This window comes from Sarcophilus harrisii, chromosome 4 (assembly GCF_902635505.1).
Source record: "Sarcophilus harrisii chromosome 4, mSarHar1.11, whole genome shotgun sequence".
Classification (NCBI taxonomy): domain Eukaryota; kingdom Metazoa; phylum Chordata; class Mammalia; order Dasyuromorphia; family Dasyuridae; genus Sarcophilus; species Sarcophilus harrisii.
This window is the reverse complement of record NC_045429.1, coordinates 443923497-443941223: the sequence shown is the minus strand read 5'-3', so window position 1 is coordinate 443941223 and position 17727 is coordinate 443923497. Positions and strand designations below refer to the sequence as shown.

The 17727-nt window shown below is 49.1% G+C and overlaps 1 protein-coding gene across 1 annotated transcript in view; it reads left to right on the top strand.

The window, feature by feature from the left end:
- The window catches only part of AUTS2 (activator of transcription and developmental regulator AUTS2), a 760235-nt gene that overhangs the window by 649492 nt on the left and 93016 nt on the right, over positions 1-17727 (top strand). Inside the window, exon 5 of the mRNA XM_031968790.1 lies at positions 8838-8886. Coding sequence (XP_031824650.1) covers positions 8838-8886 — 49 coding nt within the window. The remainder of the gene's footprint in view (positions 1-8837; positions 8887-17727) is intronic.

Here is a 17727-nt window from a genome sequence, read left to right as displayed (position 1 = left end):
ACTTCTGTTTGTTGTCCACTTAGTTCAGGTCATATCCAATTCTTTGTGAGCCCATTTGGGGTTTTCTTGGCAAAAATACTGGAGGAGGTTGCCATCTCCTTCTCCAGCTCATTTTACAGATGAGGCAAATAGGGTGAAGTGACTTGTCCAAAGTCACACAGCAGGGAAGTGTCTGAGGCAGGACTTGAACCCATTATACAAGTCAAATATCCTGTTCTTTTTTTCCCCCTGAGGCAATTGGGGATAAGTGACTTGCCCAGGGTCACACAGCTAGGAAATGTTAAGTGAAGTGAGATTTGAACTCAGGTCCTCCTGACTTCAGGGTTGATGCTCTATTCACTGCGCCATCTAACTGCCTCAAGTATCTGATTTGGAATGCCATCCCTAATTTTACATATGAGGAACTGAAATTTTTCACCTGCATTTCATTTGATAGATGTAGAGATGGATCATTGGCTGAGAAAGGCAAAAGAATCATTGAGGTGACTTAATGCCATCTCAGTTCAGGAACTGAGCCCCAGAACAGTGACTAGCATGGAAATCATCAGATCATCGATTTTGAGATGAAAGGCACCTTTGCAGCCATCTTAAGTCAATATCTTTACTTGTAGAGTTGAGGAATCATAGACCAGGACAACGTGGGAGATTTGTCCAAGATTATCATCCAGAGAGATATTAAATAAGTTGAAATAAATAAGATTTGAACCCAGGTCCCGTAACATTAAATCTAGCATTCCATGTAATGTTCTACACTGCCATATTCAGGAAAATGTGATTTGTGGCTGATCGCCATTCTTCCCCACACCTCCACTCCCCACAATCGTTGGCAGTCAAGAAATCTCGGTGCATAACTATATGGATGCACCCACAGAAGCACACCTACATGTCTACACTGGCCTAGAGCATTCCTCATGGACCCAATCCCTGATAACCAGGAATGAAAATCGACTAGGTACCGGGGCAAAGCCTCCAAAACTGGCTGCTTGTGCCGATAGAAAGTAGAGAAGGGACTGAGTGGTTTGTTTTTGTTTCACTTGGGCATCTCAGTTGACTCATAGGTGTGTGTAGGTGCCTGTTTTACATGAGTGGGAGACCTGGTGTGAATTGCAGAGGAGAAAAATGGGATATTCTGCCTTGATTGGCTCTTCATGTTCACTCAAGCAGTAGAGAAGGAACTTGGATGCTTGGCTGAGGACAGGTTGCTTCGTGGGTATCATACTTGGAACAAAAACTGAAATGGGTTTCCCTTAAATTTCCCCATTTCTCTTGAGCTCTCTTGGATCTGTGGAAGCTTTAAAATGTTATTTGTTTCAGCCAGATTGAGGCCCCCTTGGCTTTTCCCTGTGACAAGTCATCTATTAAGTTTCTTCTGTGTGCATAAAATGCCTGAGAGAATTCAAAACCCCTGCCCTCAAGAAACTCACAGTCTAATGGAAATTACCTGCAAACAACTCTGTACTCCCCAAAAAGATAGAGACAGAACAAGATAGAGACAGAAAAAATGGGGATAATCAGCAAAAGAAAGGGACTGGCATCGAGGGCACTGCCTTAGCTGCTGGAAGAACTAGTCTCATTTGCACATGCCCCGGTCTGACATTTCCAGGAGGGATCGTGGCAGTGAAATACTGTAATCCATCCACACGAGAGTTAGCCTCCTCCTCCATCACCACTAGCATCATCATTATCACCTCACCTTCCCAAGCCCTTTCCCTCCTCACTTTCGTCCCCCCCCCATTACCAATCACCTCCAAATTGGGAGGGGGAGGTTTGGTTTGTTGGGGTTTTTTTTTTTTTTAGAATAATGGGATTTTTTTTTAAAATCAAGAAGTTTTATTTTAATGCAAAAAAGTAGGTTCCCTCTTTCTTTGCAGAATTCTTCAACCCCCCCCCCCAATAATATTAATTGTCAGAATTAAGTTGTGTTGAGCCTAACGCTTAGGCCTCCCTGCTGTAGCCCCGGCTCTCCGTGCGGGCGGTTTCTGTGTGCCCTACGGTATCTCCCTCTCCCCCATTCCCTCGCCTTCCCTCCCCCGGCATTTGATCTCAGGCCTCGTGAGTACCACAGAACAAAGGTAGCGGCGGAGTGGAAAATCGCGAGCCGAAGGCCTCCCTCCACACTTTCCTCGTGGGGTACTTGAGCCTTTCGGATCGAACATCCAGCCGACTCCCCAAGCCTTTTCTTAACACCGTTCTGGTCCTGACTCCCGGCTGGGGGGCAGCAGTGCCGAGGGGCCGGAGGAAAGCGTCAGTGCCGAGCTCCGCCCTCGCTGCAGGTGCAGATGCTAAGCCCGAGCCTCCCCCCTTCCCTCCCGCCACCCCCGCCTCGCTGGGAGTCTCCAGCGCTTCCAGGAACTGCCCCGTGGCCAGCGCCCGCTTCCCTTTTCAGGGGCTCCCTGGTGCGCACAGCCCCGGGCCTGCTCCCCGCGGGGAAGTACGGCAGAGCCGGAGCACAGGGTGAGAAGGTGCTGGGCAGCCTCGGCCCCGCCACGCGGGGCCGGCGGGGACTCGGTCCGGGCCCGCTTGCGCACCCGCACCATTGGTGGCACAGCGGGGCGGGGGGCGGGGGCTCGAACCGGACAATTATACCCAGGCCCGGGCCCGGGTCCTTCTGCCGAAACAGGGCTCTGTGGGGCCAGAGGAGACCCCTGCCCTGACAGCCCTCCGGGAGGTCGGGCCGAGGGCTCTGGGCTGCGTGTCCCGGGAGCGGAAAGGTAGACCTTGGTCTCAGCAGCCGCGCTCGGGGGGAGCAGCAGGCGGCTGCCGCTTGCCGGGGCACAGCTCGGACCTCTTCCGGGCCGGGCTCGGAGGGCCGAGGTTCGCTTCTCGGTTGGACGCACCGGGAAGGAGCAGCTTGGCCCGCTGTGGCCGCTCCGCCTCAGGTCCCGGCTCGGCCTCGCGGCCCCCTCTCCCTGGGCCGTGCGCGCCTGGGGATGCGGAGTTTGGGGAGAAGCCGAGGCTCGGCGCCGGGCGCGGGCGGGGGCGCCCCCGGAGCGCACAGCCCAGGAGGGGGGCCGGGACCCGGCCTAGCCCAAGCAGGGGCCCCGGGGCCACGAGGGGGCCCCCGGGCGCCGCCGGAGGGAGCCGGCCCCCCAGCCTGGGCAGGGGCCCCGGGGCCACAGGGGGGGCGCCCCCGGACCGCACAGCCAGGTGGGGCCGGGCCCCGGCCTTGGGCCAGCAGGGCCCCAGGGCCACGAGGGGGGGCCCCGACCCACAGCCCAGGTGGGGCCGGGCCCCGGCCAGCCGGCAGGGGCCCCGGGGGGCCGATGGGGGGCGCCCCGACCCGCCAGCCCAGGAGGGGGCCGGGCCCCCCAGCCGGGGCAGGGCCCCGCGGCACGAGTGGGGGGCGCCCCCGGACCGCACAGCCCAGGAGGGAGCCGGGCCCCGGCCTAGCCCGAGCAGGGGCCCCGGACCGCACAGCCCAGGAGGGGGGCCGGGCCCCGGCCTAGCCCGAGCAGGGGCCCCGGCACAGTGGGGGCGCCCCCCGGGCCACAGCCCCAGGGGGCCGGGCCCGGCCAGCCCGACAGGGCCCCCCGGCACGAGGGGGGCCCCCGGACCACACAGCCCAGGAGGGGCCGGGCCCCGGCCCCGCCGAGGGGGCCCCGGGCACGGGGGGGGCGGGGCAGGCCCCCCCCCAGGCCCGGACAGCCGCCTGCGCCGCGCGCCCGGAGCCCGGGGGCGAGGAAGTGGAGGGAGGGGGCCCGGAGCCGGGAGGAGTGGCGGGGCGGGGCGGGGAGAAGCGGCGAGGAGGCGGAGGCGGAGGCGGGGAGGAGGAGGAGGAGGGGCGCGCTCGGCGGCGGCGGCGGCTCGGGCTCCGACGCTGGCACTGCAGCTGGATCGGAAGTCCCTCTCGGAGCGGCGGAGAGGAGCTGAATGAGGCGCGTCTCCGCGCGGCCCGGAGAGGAGCAGCTCGTGGCCGCCGTGCCTCGCCCGGTCCCGCGGCCGGCCGTCGGGGCGGAGAGCGAGGGGCGCCCGCAGCTCCCGGGCCCTCGGCCGGCCTCCCGGGCAGCGGCGCAGCGGAGGGCACCTTTCGGCGGCGCCGGCTGCCAATGGAGTTCACTTGAGATGTGACAGCGCGGGAGGAGAAAGGCGCCGGGGAGTGAGAGCCGCAGCCTCGGCCCCCGCCGCCCCCAGCCCGGAGCGGCCCCCGCCGCCCCCAGCCCGGAGCGGCCCCCGCCCCGCCGCCGCCCGCGGGGACTCTGCCCCGCCGCCGCCCGCGGGGACTCTGCCCCGCCGGGCCGCCCCGGAGGAGTTAGGGAGCCAGCCCCCAGCAGCCTCGGCCGCCGCGCGAGCGGAGTGGGGGCGCCTGGAGGAGGAGCCGCCGCCTCTGCCTCCGCCACAGGCACAGCCCCGCGCTCTGCCTGCTCTCCCCGCTCTCCCTTCCCTCCTCCCTCCCTCCCTCCGCCTGCACATGGTCTCCTTTGTCCTGTCGCCGCCGCCTCTCTCTTAGCTCCCGTGCGCGGTGGCGGCGGCGCTTTCCGCGCGCACACACGCGCCCCCCCGCGCGCGCACGCCCCGGCTGTCGCCCCCCTTTTCTGCTCCTCCGTGGAAGCCTTCGTGCGGAGGAAGCGGGGCCGGGGCGCGGGGCCGGAGTCGGGCTCGCAGCCCATGGGCGGCCTTTTCCCTCCGCCCGGAGAGGACTTGCCCGCGAGCCGCCAGGACCTCGGTCTGCAGCATTCGCTTTGACACTTTCCCAGCCGAGGACGCAGCATCCCCGCAGCCCGGTCGGAGTTGGGGCTACTTGCTACGGGCGGATTTGGGGGGAGGGCGCTTCCCTCTCTAAACTCGCCTTCTCCCGCTCCCCCCGACCCGACTCCTTCTCCCGGCGAGACCTGGAAGCGGACCATGAACTCGGGGCTGCCGGGGCCCCAGCGGAATCCGTGGCCAGCAGGTAATGGCGATCCCTGCGGAACCCCCTTCCCACCCCGTCCCTGCGGGCCCGGGGCGCCTCCGGAGCCCGGGAGCACCGGGAGGGCAGCCTGCCCTCCCGGGCAGCGTGGCTGTGCTGCGGAGGGAAGGACCCCGGCCGCGGGCCCGCCGCGGAGGGGAGCCGCCTCGCTCCCTAGCGCCCAGCCCGGCCGGGGGGGGGGGGGGTATTGTCTTGTGCTAGGTGAGAGGGGGCGGCGGTGGAGAAGCCGGGCTCCCCGCGCCCGCCCCGGTCTCTGCCCAGCTCCTCGGGCTCCCTGCATCCGCCTCCGTCCCCGGCGGCCGGCTCTGCAGCCAGGCAGCCCGGCAGCCTTTGTACTTCTCTTTCTTTGAGAGGCGAGCTCGGGAGCCGGGGGAAGGGGGGCGGGGGCGCCGAGGCTCGCGGGTCGGATGCCAGGACCCGGGGCTCACTTTAGTGTAGGATTAGCCTCTGTTAACTCGAAGATGGGGGAGACCGCAGCGTCCTCGCAGTCATCGCACCCACAGCCAGCCGAACTTTGCTGGGGGAAGGGGAGCGCGCCCTCCCTCCGGCCCCCCCAGGCTCCCCCCGGCTCCCGTCCCACCTCCTTCCCCCAGCGCCTCCGCAGAGATCCTGGCCGAGGGTCCCTGTGGCCGGGGCGAGAGGGCCGCTGGGAGGGGGCCCGTCTGTGGGGAAGGAAAGGGCTGGCCCGGGAAGCTCTGGCTTTCCCCGCTCCCCTTTCTCTCCATCTCCGCCGCTGCCGAAGGCCTCAGGCGCAGCTGTGCGGAGCCCGCCTCTCTCGGCCCGCAGCGCCCCCGAGCCGGGTCCCGACGCCGGACCCGAGGCGCCCGGTCCCTCCCTTCCCGCCCGACCGGGCAAACAAAGTTCGCTCCCCTCGGGGAAGAGCTCGAGAAAAAAGCTCCAAACGGCCACCGAGAGACCCAGCCCTAAGGATAGCGAAGGAAGGGAAAAAGTTTGCAATGAAATGAGCCTTTGTGCGCATTAGTTCCTAAATTCGAGGCGAGCCTGCTGCTTTCCTCGCTAGAATCGGCTCCGTTCGTAGGTGCGGGGTTGCTGGAGGGAGACTCCCCGGAGTGGAATCCTGCCCGGCTGGCGATGGCCGCCTGCTTCTGGATCCCCTGCCAGGGGCCGAAGCCTTTCTCGGTTCCCATGCAGCCTCTGGCTCTCTCCGCCTCTATTTTAGCCCTGTTCACTTTTCCTTAAGAGCAAACACATGGTTTTGCATTTAGAAATAGGCTACAAAAAAATTATGCACCGAGACTGAGAGAATAAGCCCTTGATTTGCATCAGCTGTAGAGGCTGCGGCTTGACTGGGTCCCTCTCCAAAGACCCGACCTAGGAGGATGGACTGCTGGCCACCTTTAGAGCCGCCTTTAATTTCTTGTGCATCTTGAGGCAGATTTTGGTTGAAGAAAATTCAGGGAAAGAAAGTAAGATTCCTCCGTCCCTGAGGTTTCCTGGAAAGGGCACGACCGAGCCTATTTTAATTCTCAGTGAAGTGGCTCAGCTTTAGCTCTGAGAATTAAAGCCTAAAGAAAAATCGGTTCAGAAATTGGGGGGGAGGGAGCACGGAAATGCAGACTTTTCCTTAAGGGATGATGGGGAAGAGGAAAGAGAAAGTGCAAATTAAGGCCCCTGCAACCAAATAATTCCTCAAGTTTTCTGAAGATTGCAATGAGAATTAATTATATTTAGCTTTCCTCCTGTTTGGGAAGCAAACAAACAAAACCCACCCGTTCTTCGAGAAACAGCTGTGTTGTTATTTTTAAGGGTTTGGGGTTCCTTCAGAGCCTTAAATGCTGCATGAAGGAGCAAATCCCTAAACAGATTCAAGAACCGAAATCATTGCCTTCCTGTTTTTGATCGATCTGGTAAACTCTTATGAGGACCAGACCTGGGAGGTTTTAGGCGGTTTGTGCTTAACCTGCCCCAATAGGAGGGCGAAAAAATAGCTTTTTTTCTTTTTCCTGGTGTTTGTAGAACACGTATGTTTTAAGCCTCTAACTGTCCTTGTAAAATGATTTCTTTAACAATTTCAAATCACACCTTAATTTAGGCATAATATAAGAGTAGAGAATCCCACATTTCCTCAGGTCATTTTTATTTAACTACAAGAAAAACCAAAAAGTCACTACCTCTTTTCCCCCCATATCAAAAAAAAAAAAAATGTTTTGACTTTGTTTTGACAGAGGATTGTTGGGAGAGGGGGGCTTTCCCTAGTCATGAATTTCCTGGATTGGAGCTGAAAAGATAGAATAATTAAGTGAATTCTGTTGTAACTAGACCTTAGGTTGAAGGGGTGGTAACTAAGTTTCCAGAAGCCTTGTTTTAGATATTTAATTTCTGTTACATTATTCCTTTAAGCTAAAATATTTTCTGATCAGCATATTTCTTTTAATCTTTTGAAGTGACAATATTTGATGGCTTCCTTCTCCTTTCCCTCCCCATAGCCACAGTCTTTTTTTTTTTTTGGAGGGGGGGGGAGGATCCTCGTTAGGAAAAGCAAAAACATACCATAGAATTCAATCTAATTGTTTATAAGGCATTTCAGTTTGCAAGAAGACTCTCGTCCTATTTTTAATAAATTCATACAAGATATGTCAAGTAAAACCAATCTGTTATTATGAAGGAAAACAATAGCTCTTTCTTAATTATTAAGAACATTAAAAATGTTTAGTGCTCATTGGCTCTTAAGTGAATGAACATGTAAATGTGTGCGTGTGTGTATAATATTTATGCATAATCCTTGGGAACAGCGCCTGAGATATATTTTTTCCTGCGGAGGCAAACTAATCATCCTATCTTACATGAAAAAAAGGGATCTTCAGTTCTTTTAGTGTGGACATAACAACAAAGTAAAATGGGAATCAGTCAAAACAAAAAAATGGTCACAGGGAGAGAAAAAAACAACAACATGGCAGGCTGCTACTATTAATTCAGAAATCCACCATGTGCTATATATTTCTGCCTACCGATTTATCCAATATTCATCATTTTAGGTAACCGTTTTTCTATATATAAAATTTTTGCTTTTTCCTTGTGGGAAATCAGCAACAGATGTAACGGTCATTTTTTGCTTTCACTACAAGTGCTTTTGTTTTTATTTCTAATTCATTGTCTAAAATTTCAAAAAAATTTCTTTTGTAATTTTCAGAGCCTACAAAATAGGTAGTTCTAAAAGAAGATTTTCTTTTTAACAGCCCATGTTTTATTTCTTGAAATAAAAGCATGTGTATGATGAAATTATCCATTGAGCAATAATCGTAGCCTGTTTGCTACAGCTTTTTTTTTTTCCACCTATTTCAAAACTGCTTTGATAATCAAGTGAGTTGACATGGTCTTTAAGAAAAAGGCAAAGAGAAAATGACAGAAAGCTGTAGAGTTGGATGGATGTTTATTCAGGTTAAGATGTTTGTGATTTGAATAACCAAGGTCAAACTGAGAATATATATAGGGGAAGATAGGTTGATGAGAACAAAAATTTTTAAAAAATAGGTTTATATAAAAATCGGCTCGTTTTCTAGGACGGAAAGCCAAAACTCGAATGATAAGCAGTCATAAAATAAAATGGAGGAAAAAAAATAGTTGAGCATCCCCCTTCTCCCCCAAAGCATAATGTTTTGAAATAATAGCTTGTCAGTCAAATCACAAAATCATTTTGGGACTAAATGAATGACTTTCGAGCATAGAAATGTGTTTTGTACTGATAATATGTCGAATTAGGACTTATTTTTATTTTATATATTTTTTGAGATTTTCCCCCCCCCAGGTAAATAACTGCACTGCAGAGTTCATACTTATGGTCAGATAGCGCCACCTTATGGTTGACGTTGTGGAATTGCAGCTTTCTATTTTCCTGGGCCCTGGATTTCTTTGAAAATAGAAGGAATTGATCCAACATTTTGATCATATTTTTTTTCTTTTTGTCTTTCAGGTTTCTGATGCCAGCTCAGAGAAGCTTTTCAACACCGCTGTAAACAAAGGTAGGACCTTTTGGATTCAGCTTTTGCTCCTTGTTAGCTTCTTTTCTGGACCCCGATGAACTCCCTTACCTGTCTCCTTGGGACTCGGTTGTTTTCATTGCTTTGCTTTTCTCTGAAGGGGAAAAAAGGATGGAGAGAAGGAGGAGGATTTTTAGATAATCCTTATCAATACTTAAGAGATCTTCCCTAGCTCCTTCTAATTCCGATGAGTTTGACTTAAAGGACAACAAAATGGCTGTGATGGTGAATGATGGCTCTGAGGACCCCTTAACTTCTATCAGTGGATTGAGCATCTTAAGTAGCCAATTTGTAGCCCAGACTATAACAACCCACAGATGTTTTTGAGCATTTCCCCAGTGTGATGGTCATAAATTGTGCCTTCTTGCGCTTTGTGCTTTTGATAAAGTTAATAAGCGATAGACGGGGTGAAATTGAAATATGCACTGTCCCATTAATTTCCCCTAAGCGGCAATGGATGGTGAGAACCCCTAACTGTGCATTTACAGAAAACCATCGCAGACAGACTTCTTTCTGCAGGCAGCATTGTTGGAAATAACGTGTTTTGGGGGAGGGAGGTTGCCTTCCCTCTAGTCCCCAACAGCAGAGGTGTATAATTTGAAAGTTTTAAATTATATAAACTCCCCTGCCCTTTTTTGTCTTTTGCATGCTAAAGTCAGTTAGTTCTGTGCCGTAATTGCTTAGTGAAAGATGTTTTTCTCTTGCATCTCCCTATGTCTTAAATGTGTAGTTCCTTAGCGGTACTGGAACCTATCTGAGCCGAAGTAGTCTTAATAAATTGAAATTTGAACCACTTCTGCATTATATAGTTGTCTGGGCTCATATTTTCGCCTGGCAATTCATCGGCTCCGGCTCCAACCGCAGCTATTTTGAGCCTCCCAGATTATGTTAGAATTTGGACCGAATGGAATTTTAAATAGTACATTATTTTTAGGGTTCCCAGAAGGTGCGCCTGCTTACTTCCACCGCGATTGCTGGCGCTCCCAGGATGACTTGGGATGCATATTGAATTTTATCTTTTTATTGCATAATGGAGGAGTATTCTCGTTTTATGTTTCATCATATTTTTTGATGGACTGAAAAGTTTGTATAAATTTGTTATCCATAATCCTAAAAGCCAAATAAAGGAGAGGAGCCGGGTAATTCATAGGCCTGCCGCGCTCATTCATAGGCAGAAATGTGTAATTGTTTATTGCAGATTTTGAAGAGGAAAGAGTGTTTGCCTGGCACTTAATAGGGCCATGAGAGAAAACAGAATGTTTCCTTTTCCCAGTGTGGAGGTTGAGGGGGGAGAGGGAGAAAGGAGAGAGCTGGTCACTAAAAGAAGTCCCCGGGCCTCCCCCCCCCAGAAGTGACTGTATCTTTATTTTGCTAATTTGGGGGGGGGGGAGTTGTGGAATGCCTCTCCCCTCTTTTGGGCCTGGGCCAGAAGAAAAGGTTGGGGGCTCTGTGAATCAGCATTCTATGCTGAATGCCTGTTACCGAGTTTGAAGCTGGAGAGTGATTGATGAAGGGGGGTGGGGGAGGGCCCCCAGGCTGCACCTCCTCCCTCGGGCTGTTTTTTTCCCCCCTTCCTCTTTCCTTTTTCCGAATCCAACATTTCCCACATTTTTATTTTTGTTTACTTACAGAGTTTGATTTGTGGCATCTATTTGGTGGTGAATGGCCCTCCCCTGTCAGGAGCCTTTCTTCTTAGCTGCTGTTCTTGGGGTGATTTAGTTCCCTTGAAAGGATTAGGGTTTCTTTGTGCGGCCTAAAATCAACATGGGCTTTTTTCTAAGCTTTGCTTGGGAAACCATACACAAATAAGCTTTTTAGTTGATGGCAGATTATTCCTTTGCCCCTGATTTCCATCCAAATGGCGTCTTTCTTTTCTACTCCCTAGTTTCCCCTTAATGCCATATGCTAATTCCTGTTGGGGACTGAATGACAAGGGACAGAATCAATGCAAATCCAGGTGCTGCCTGGAGGCTGGCTGGTACCCACCCCCACTCCCATCCCCCACTCCCGCCCCCCCTTGGGAGAGGGAGATTAAAGTGGGGGGGAGGGTTGAAGGAGGAGGGAGAAGCACCGGGGACAGTTTTGTTAAGGGGATTAGTATTCAAACTGCTAAATTTCGTGAAAACAACTCGAGAAAAAGTGATCCATTGTGTGTCGGGAGAATATCCGTAATTGCCTGTAGACAGGTGCTGGGGTTCTCATTACGGGCTGGTGCTTCTGGGGCTGTTTTCACTCGGGGACGGTGGGGGTGTCGGCGGCTGCCTGGCTGACAAGGCCATCAAGGACCTGTCAGTTTGATGCCTGTGTCAAGTTCAAATTCCCCAGGAAAGCCAAAGGCCCCCCTGCTCGCTTGAAAGCCGGGTCTCCCTTCCTCGCCGGGTGTTCTTTGCCAAGAGCAACAAGCAACCTGGGGGACCATAAAAAGGGGCAGATTTCCACCAGGTAACGGGGCGAGGGGCTCTTCCTAGCCTGAGCTTAACCGGGGCGCCGGGGAAAGCTGACAAGTCGAGCTCCTTCCCTCCCTGTTCTTCCCCCTCCCCTTCCAGATGTTTAAAGCTACATATCACCTCTCCCTCTTGGGGGTCTGACAGTTTCTAGCCTAAGAGTATCTTGGCATTAAGCTGCCGGTGAGATTAAGCTGCTGAGACTGGCGGCTGGTAGATTTGGTCCATAAAATTTCACCGTGGGAGACCGGGGCTAATCTCACAGCCTAGTGATAGCCGGGGATAGATGGAAGCTTTTGATGTTGGGCCTGTGCAGTCTGGAGGGAGGCTGGAGCTCCAGGCAGACAGACAGACAGACAGATGGACAGTTAGACAGCGGGCCTGCCTCATTGTTTAAACAAGCATTTAACCTCTCGGGCTCAGTTTTCTTTCACCCATGCTAATACCACCTAGGGTCTCCCAGTGGTGAGGAGACAGCTAATTAGAATAAGAAGCACTGATGGAGAAGCTCTGTGTCTCGGTTTGTTTGCCTCACATCAGCTCTGCCCCTAGCTACTTGCTCTGGGCCAGGAAAAAATTCTGGTAGGCCAGAGTTAGAAGCATTATATTATTTTTATTATTTTTTAATTTCTCTTAGAGAGTAAAAGCTTCTCAGTCAAATAGAAGCCTTTGCTGGTAAAGTTTTTGCTGTGAACTTTCTTGTGAAAAGGGACTGGTTTTTGTTTTGATTTTCTTTTCATTTTTGGCTGTTTTTTGTAGCCTCGGCTCTTAGCACAGTGCCTGGTATCTAGTTGCTTAATGAATTCTCTGTATTCTTAAGAGATTTCATCGCAAATATTCCCTTCTTTTCAGTGTCTTTTACATATTAACAATAACAGCAGCATCCAAGATTGAATATGAATGGAAACTGAGTATTTCCTTCTAGCTCTCCCGAATTCTACAAGTATTTACTAAACACTTCCATGGCAGGCCCGGTGTTGAGCACCAGTGATATAACAAAAGGCAGAAAGATATTGCCAGCCTTGAGGAGTTTACATTCTGATGGGGAAGACTGTAAATAACTAGGTATCACTGGATATATGAGTTGATGGAAGGCAATCTGAGAAAGGAAAGCACTAGCAGATAATCAAGAGCCCAGGAAAGGGCTTTTGGAATATAGGGTGGTTTTGAATTGAATTTTGGTCAGAGAAACTTAACAGGAGGAGATAAGGGGGTGTTCCAGGTGTAGGGAATGGGTGATTGCCAAGGCTGGGAGGTGGCAGGTGGAGTGTTGTGTTTAAGGAGCCCATGTTGATGGACCATGGAATGTTTGGAGAAGAGTGAGATATGGTTAGAAGCTTAGAAAAGGGGGAAGGATTAATCAGGTTTGGAAGAATTTCATATGCCCAAGGGGAATGGGGTTTATATTTGAACCTTGGGGGTAATAGGGAACCAATGAAAACTGTGGTTAGATCTAAAACCTAGTCCTAAATGCAAAGTGTTGGTTTACTGTCACTCGGAGGAAAGTTTTTCTTCTAAGAGGGTCAGAGTCGGGCCATTTAATCTTTGTTTAACTGTTTTGGGGGACATTTGGGTCAGTATTAAGAATCTGTCAGTGGCTCAATTATTTGCCAAAGATTTAATTTCCTCAGGAAGACAGTCTTGAGACTGGTATGTCCCCAGTTTGGTGGTTGATTGAAGGCAAAATCTGGATTCTCTGCTCCTGAATATCCTGAAAAGTTCTAGGTATTCCTTTTAAACAGAGCTTGAGTTTGCTACTAAATTCATTTTCATCTCTCGGCATACTTAATCTTCCTCAAGTCCTAAATGGACCAGAAGAGTGAATTATGGCTGTTTGCTTCCTGGCCAAGGTGTTTCCTAGCTGTGTCACCCTAGGGAAGACTGAATTTATTTGAACCTCAGTTTTCTCATCTGTAAAATGAGGTAGTTGGACCCAACAGTTCTTAAGTTTCCCTCCTGGTTCTGAATTTGTGGTCTGTGATTCCTTGAGAAGCTCACTTTGAAGTAATAATATCTGCCATGTAATGAAAGTGCTTTAAAGTTTAAGTATCTGGTGTGGTCCCTAGTAGTCCCAGGAAGGCAAGTAAGAAGGAAGAGAGAGGAATATTTTTTTTTACTGTGAAAGAAAAAATAAAAACAAAGCACTGTTTGCCTGACAGCTGGGGGAGGGCTAGAGGTAAGAGAAAATGGGGGTCAGAGAGATGACCAGAAGAAGGAAAGAGCCAGGGAGGGCTTCCTCCTGCCGGCCTCCATCATTTCTGAGTTACTCTGGGATGAGCAAGAGATGCTTTTGCATCTTTGTACCTGGGGCTTTGTGTGGGTTACATTTCCCCCCACCTCCATTGAAATTGACATGTGAAATATACAACTCTTGGCCACCTCCAGAGCTTCATCGGCCTGGCCCAGGTAGCCCAGGTTTCTGGTTCTGTCTCTACAGAACTAATGACTGTCAAAGAGGCAACTAAGTGGCGGGGCGTGTAGCACCTGGGGCCTGCGGGACCCCTGACCCTAGCTGGTCACCTCACCTGTGCCTCAGTTTCCTCACTGTACAATGGGGATAATAATAGAATCCATCTCCTAGGATAAAACAAGGTACTATCTGCAGGATGCACCCGGCACTATATAAATGTGAGCTATCATAGTTATCTGTGAAAGTGGAATTTTAATTGAAAATCACAGATAGTCTCCTCTAGCCACGGCTTCCTTTCCTTTCTGGAAGCCCTCTGCCCACCCCCTACAAGTCTGATGGTTTTTCTAATGGTTTCCTTGGCATTCTGATCTAAGCAGCCTCTACCTGTCACTTGGTGGCTTCCTCCCTCACAAGGTGATGGCAGACGAGACCCTAGGTTGGAATCCCTCTCAGCCCGCTGTCCCCTGACCCTGGGCACGGTGCTTTTAACCCCTCTCTGTCTGTTTTCTTATCTATTAAATGACCTAAGGTTGAAAGGGTGGGAGGAGGGAGCTGCCTGAAAAGGTCATGTTCTGCTCTAAAAATCTACCGGCCAGGAGGCCAACATGTGGCTCCCTAGACTTTCTCATGGGACTTAGTAAAGAACAGACTTCTGTGGTAGGATCTGAAGGCTTCGTGTGCATGAAAGAGTTTGCATTTAAATTGGCCGGTCATTTTGGACTTTTTACACAGTGTTTGTTTTGAGTACATTATTTAGGAAGGGAAACAAAGGAAAAAAAGTGCCCTAAAAAATTGTGATCTGGAGAGAGACAGAGACAGAGAACTCCAGCGCGAATTTATTAAGTACTGTGTGCCAAACATTTTACTAAATCTAGAAACTAGCTAATGTAACATATTAAACTAATATATATAATATTAATATATTATTAAACATAACATATTTTTAATGTATATGTTATGTTTAATATGTATGTATTATGCACATTATAACATAATATATATTTCACTGGCAGCATGTCATGATAGATAGAAGGATGTCCCTTAAGTCAAAGACTCAAGGCTTGCCTCTGACCTATACAGTCACTTAAGCAACCTCTCCTTGCCCCAGGGGACGTTCTTAGATTACAAACTGTCAGGTGGGTTCTGGTCTACTTTAGTAAAAGGGAACCTTCCCCCTAGAAGCTCCCCATGCTAATCAAATCACCATTCCAGTCAACAAAATAAATACGGGTGATGTCAGCTTGTTAGCTTTAATCAGGTGAAAGGTCCTTTTGGTTCATTTTTCTTTGGTTTTTCTATTAGATGTTTTCTGAAACCCTCTGGACAAAGAGGACTTGAGAGGATGGAGGCAAGCTGCCAAAATGTCATCTGTTTTAAAGGCCATAGACTCTTTTTTGAGGAAGATGGCAGTAGTAGCCCGATACTTTTTGCAAAAGAGAAAATTTAATCATGAAAATAAATGTAGAGATATCTGATCTCTGGAAGAAAAAGTGGAGGAGGGGAAGGTAGATCCAATTGTCTTGTGTAGGTAGGATGGCTTTTAATTTGTGCCCTGAACTTCTGTGGGATTTTGTCATAATGAGAACATTGCTAGAAATCATATTCCTTTTTATACAATGTACAGCGAGAGAGCTCAGATACCGTCAAGTCTAGCTCTTCTCATCTTGCAAAGGATCCCAGATCCAAGCTGGAAGAGACTTCTTCTTCCGATTTATCTGATGGAATAGAAGCAGCTTGGTGCCTAGAAAGAGAACAGGACTTGGAGGACTTGATTTTGAATCTCAGCCCTACCACTTGATGCCTGTGTGGTCTTGAACAAGTCACTTCCCTTCCCTGGACCTTCCTTTCCTCTTCTGTAAAAAGAGGGGGTTGGACTAATTTTGTAGTCTTAGTAATGTTCAGTTCTTTGAGGGTAGAGACTGTGTCATTTTATATCGTTATCCTAAGTACCTATGCAGGTATATAGGCCCAATACAATACAATGCCTTAACCGGCCCATGCCCTTCACGAAAGATTGTTAAATTAGATGGACTTGTATCTGGGAGTGGGGCATAGTGGTAATCTTCTGACTACAAGGTGTTTTCTAAGGAACAAAGGAAAAAGTAAACATTTCAAGTCCCCACCCCATACCTAAGCAACACAATGTAAGAGGATTTCTGATAAGAAAACTGCCCTTTTTTCCTCCCTGAGGCAATTGGGGTTAAGTGACTTTCCCAGGGTCACACAACTAACTGTCTGAGATCACATTTGAACTCAGATCCTCCTAGCTTCAGGGCTGGTGCTTTATCTACTGCACCACCTAGCTGCCCTAAGAAAAGTGCTTTTCAAAGAAATTCTGTTTGGCATATGTACTTATTTCTGAATATGTTACTTCCCCACTTAGATGGTAAGCTTCTTGAGAACAGAACTATTCATTCACTTTTTGTTTTTATATTCCTAGAGAGAGCCTGACACTTAGTAGGTATTTAATAAGTGCTAGTGAAATTACTGATTATGTTAGACTATATTTTCTTTTTTTTTCTGCTTTGTTTTATTTTTTTAATTGGCCTTTTGATATAAAATCCTTTGAATACTTCTGTTGAGATTTTTTTTTCCTAATCTCACACTAAAGAGCAGAGCTCCAGTCTTCACAGATATAATTTTGGGGGGGGCACGTTTTGGCCCCTGCATGAGTGTAGTCGATTGACATGGATTTAAATTTCTCCACAAGAAAACATTTCTCCTTGTTAGACATTAAACTAAGATCAACAACCCAAAAGTCAAGTCTGGAGTGTCCCTCAACGTTGAGGTGTTTTGGAGAAGACAAAGGTCCTGACTGGGAATCCTTCCCAGAATCCTGAAGTATGAGATTCCCTAGACAAAGAGCCCAGCAGGCGTCCCATATCCGGACTATTGTATGTCTCTTAACAACTGCTGGAAAAAAAAATGGTGTTTTCTCTGAAAATGTATGTTTATTTAACTAGGTTTCTTTTTGCTTCACAATCTGGATTCCATTCAGTCAGTTACCACTCCAATTAACTAACAATTATTTAACATTAACAGTAATTACAGACGCCAGTTAAGCGCCTACAGATGTCAACTGTTAGCTTTGTACCTAATCACTCAATGAAATGGAGAAAGTTCAACAAACATCAATTAGCCAAGCAATTAGTATGAGTTAGGAAAGAGCATGTTATCATGTGTGAGCTGATCCAATTCATTTTATTTTGGCAGTAAAACACACACAGAGACAAGCAGCAGTAAGTTCGGAAGATAAGATAAAGCCATATTGTTTGTCTGTTTTGCACCAGAATTTTTGCATTTCTTTCTTTCCCCCGTGCCTTAGTCAAATATACTTCGCCAGGAATGTGTTATCTTAACCAATATAATTTGTATCTGTTATTGGAAAGGCAGATCGGTGTCGGTTCATAAAAAATGACCAGTAGAATCATGAATCTATACGGAATGTGTATATGTCTACACAGATATTACGACGCCAAAAAATAAGCAGACTTTGCTCGGAGGGGTAATCTAGGTAGATTCTAGTGATTTCTTTTATATATCGTGAACTTATTGAGTTATTTATTTTTTTTAAAGACCAGATTTCCTTTCTGAAATCCATGAGAACCGAAGGCCTTGATATTTTTAATTAGTTAAATAATTTAATTAATTATCTTAATTCTGTAATACCTAAAACTTTATGATAGTCTTCTTTGTTTTACCTGGAGCAACCTTGTGACCAAACACAAAAGATTTTTCAAATCCATCAAAGGGGTGTGTGTGTGTGAGTGTGTGTGTATATATAGTATATATATATATACTATATACAGTATATAGTATACAATATATACAGTATATAGTATATATATATATCTTGGTTTTACATAGTGAAAAATCTTCCTCAGATGGGTCATCCGCTTTATGGGTTTTTGATGTCTTCCTTCTCCTATCATCCTGCTGCTTCCACCTCCCCTCGCTCCCCCCAAAAAG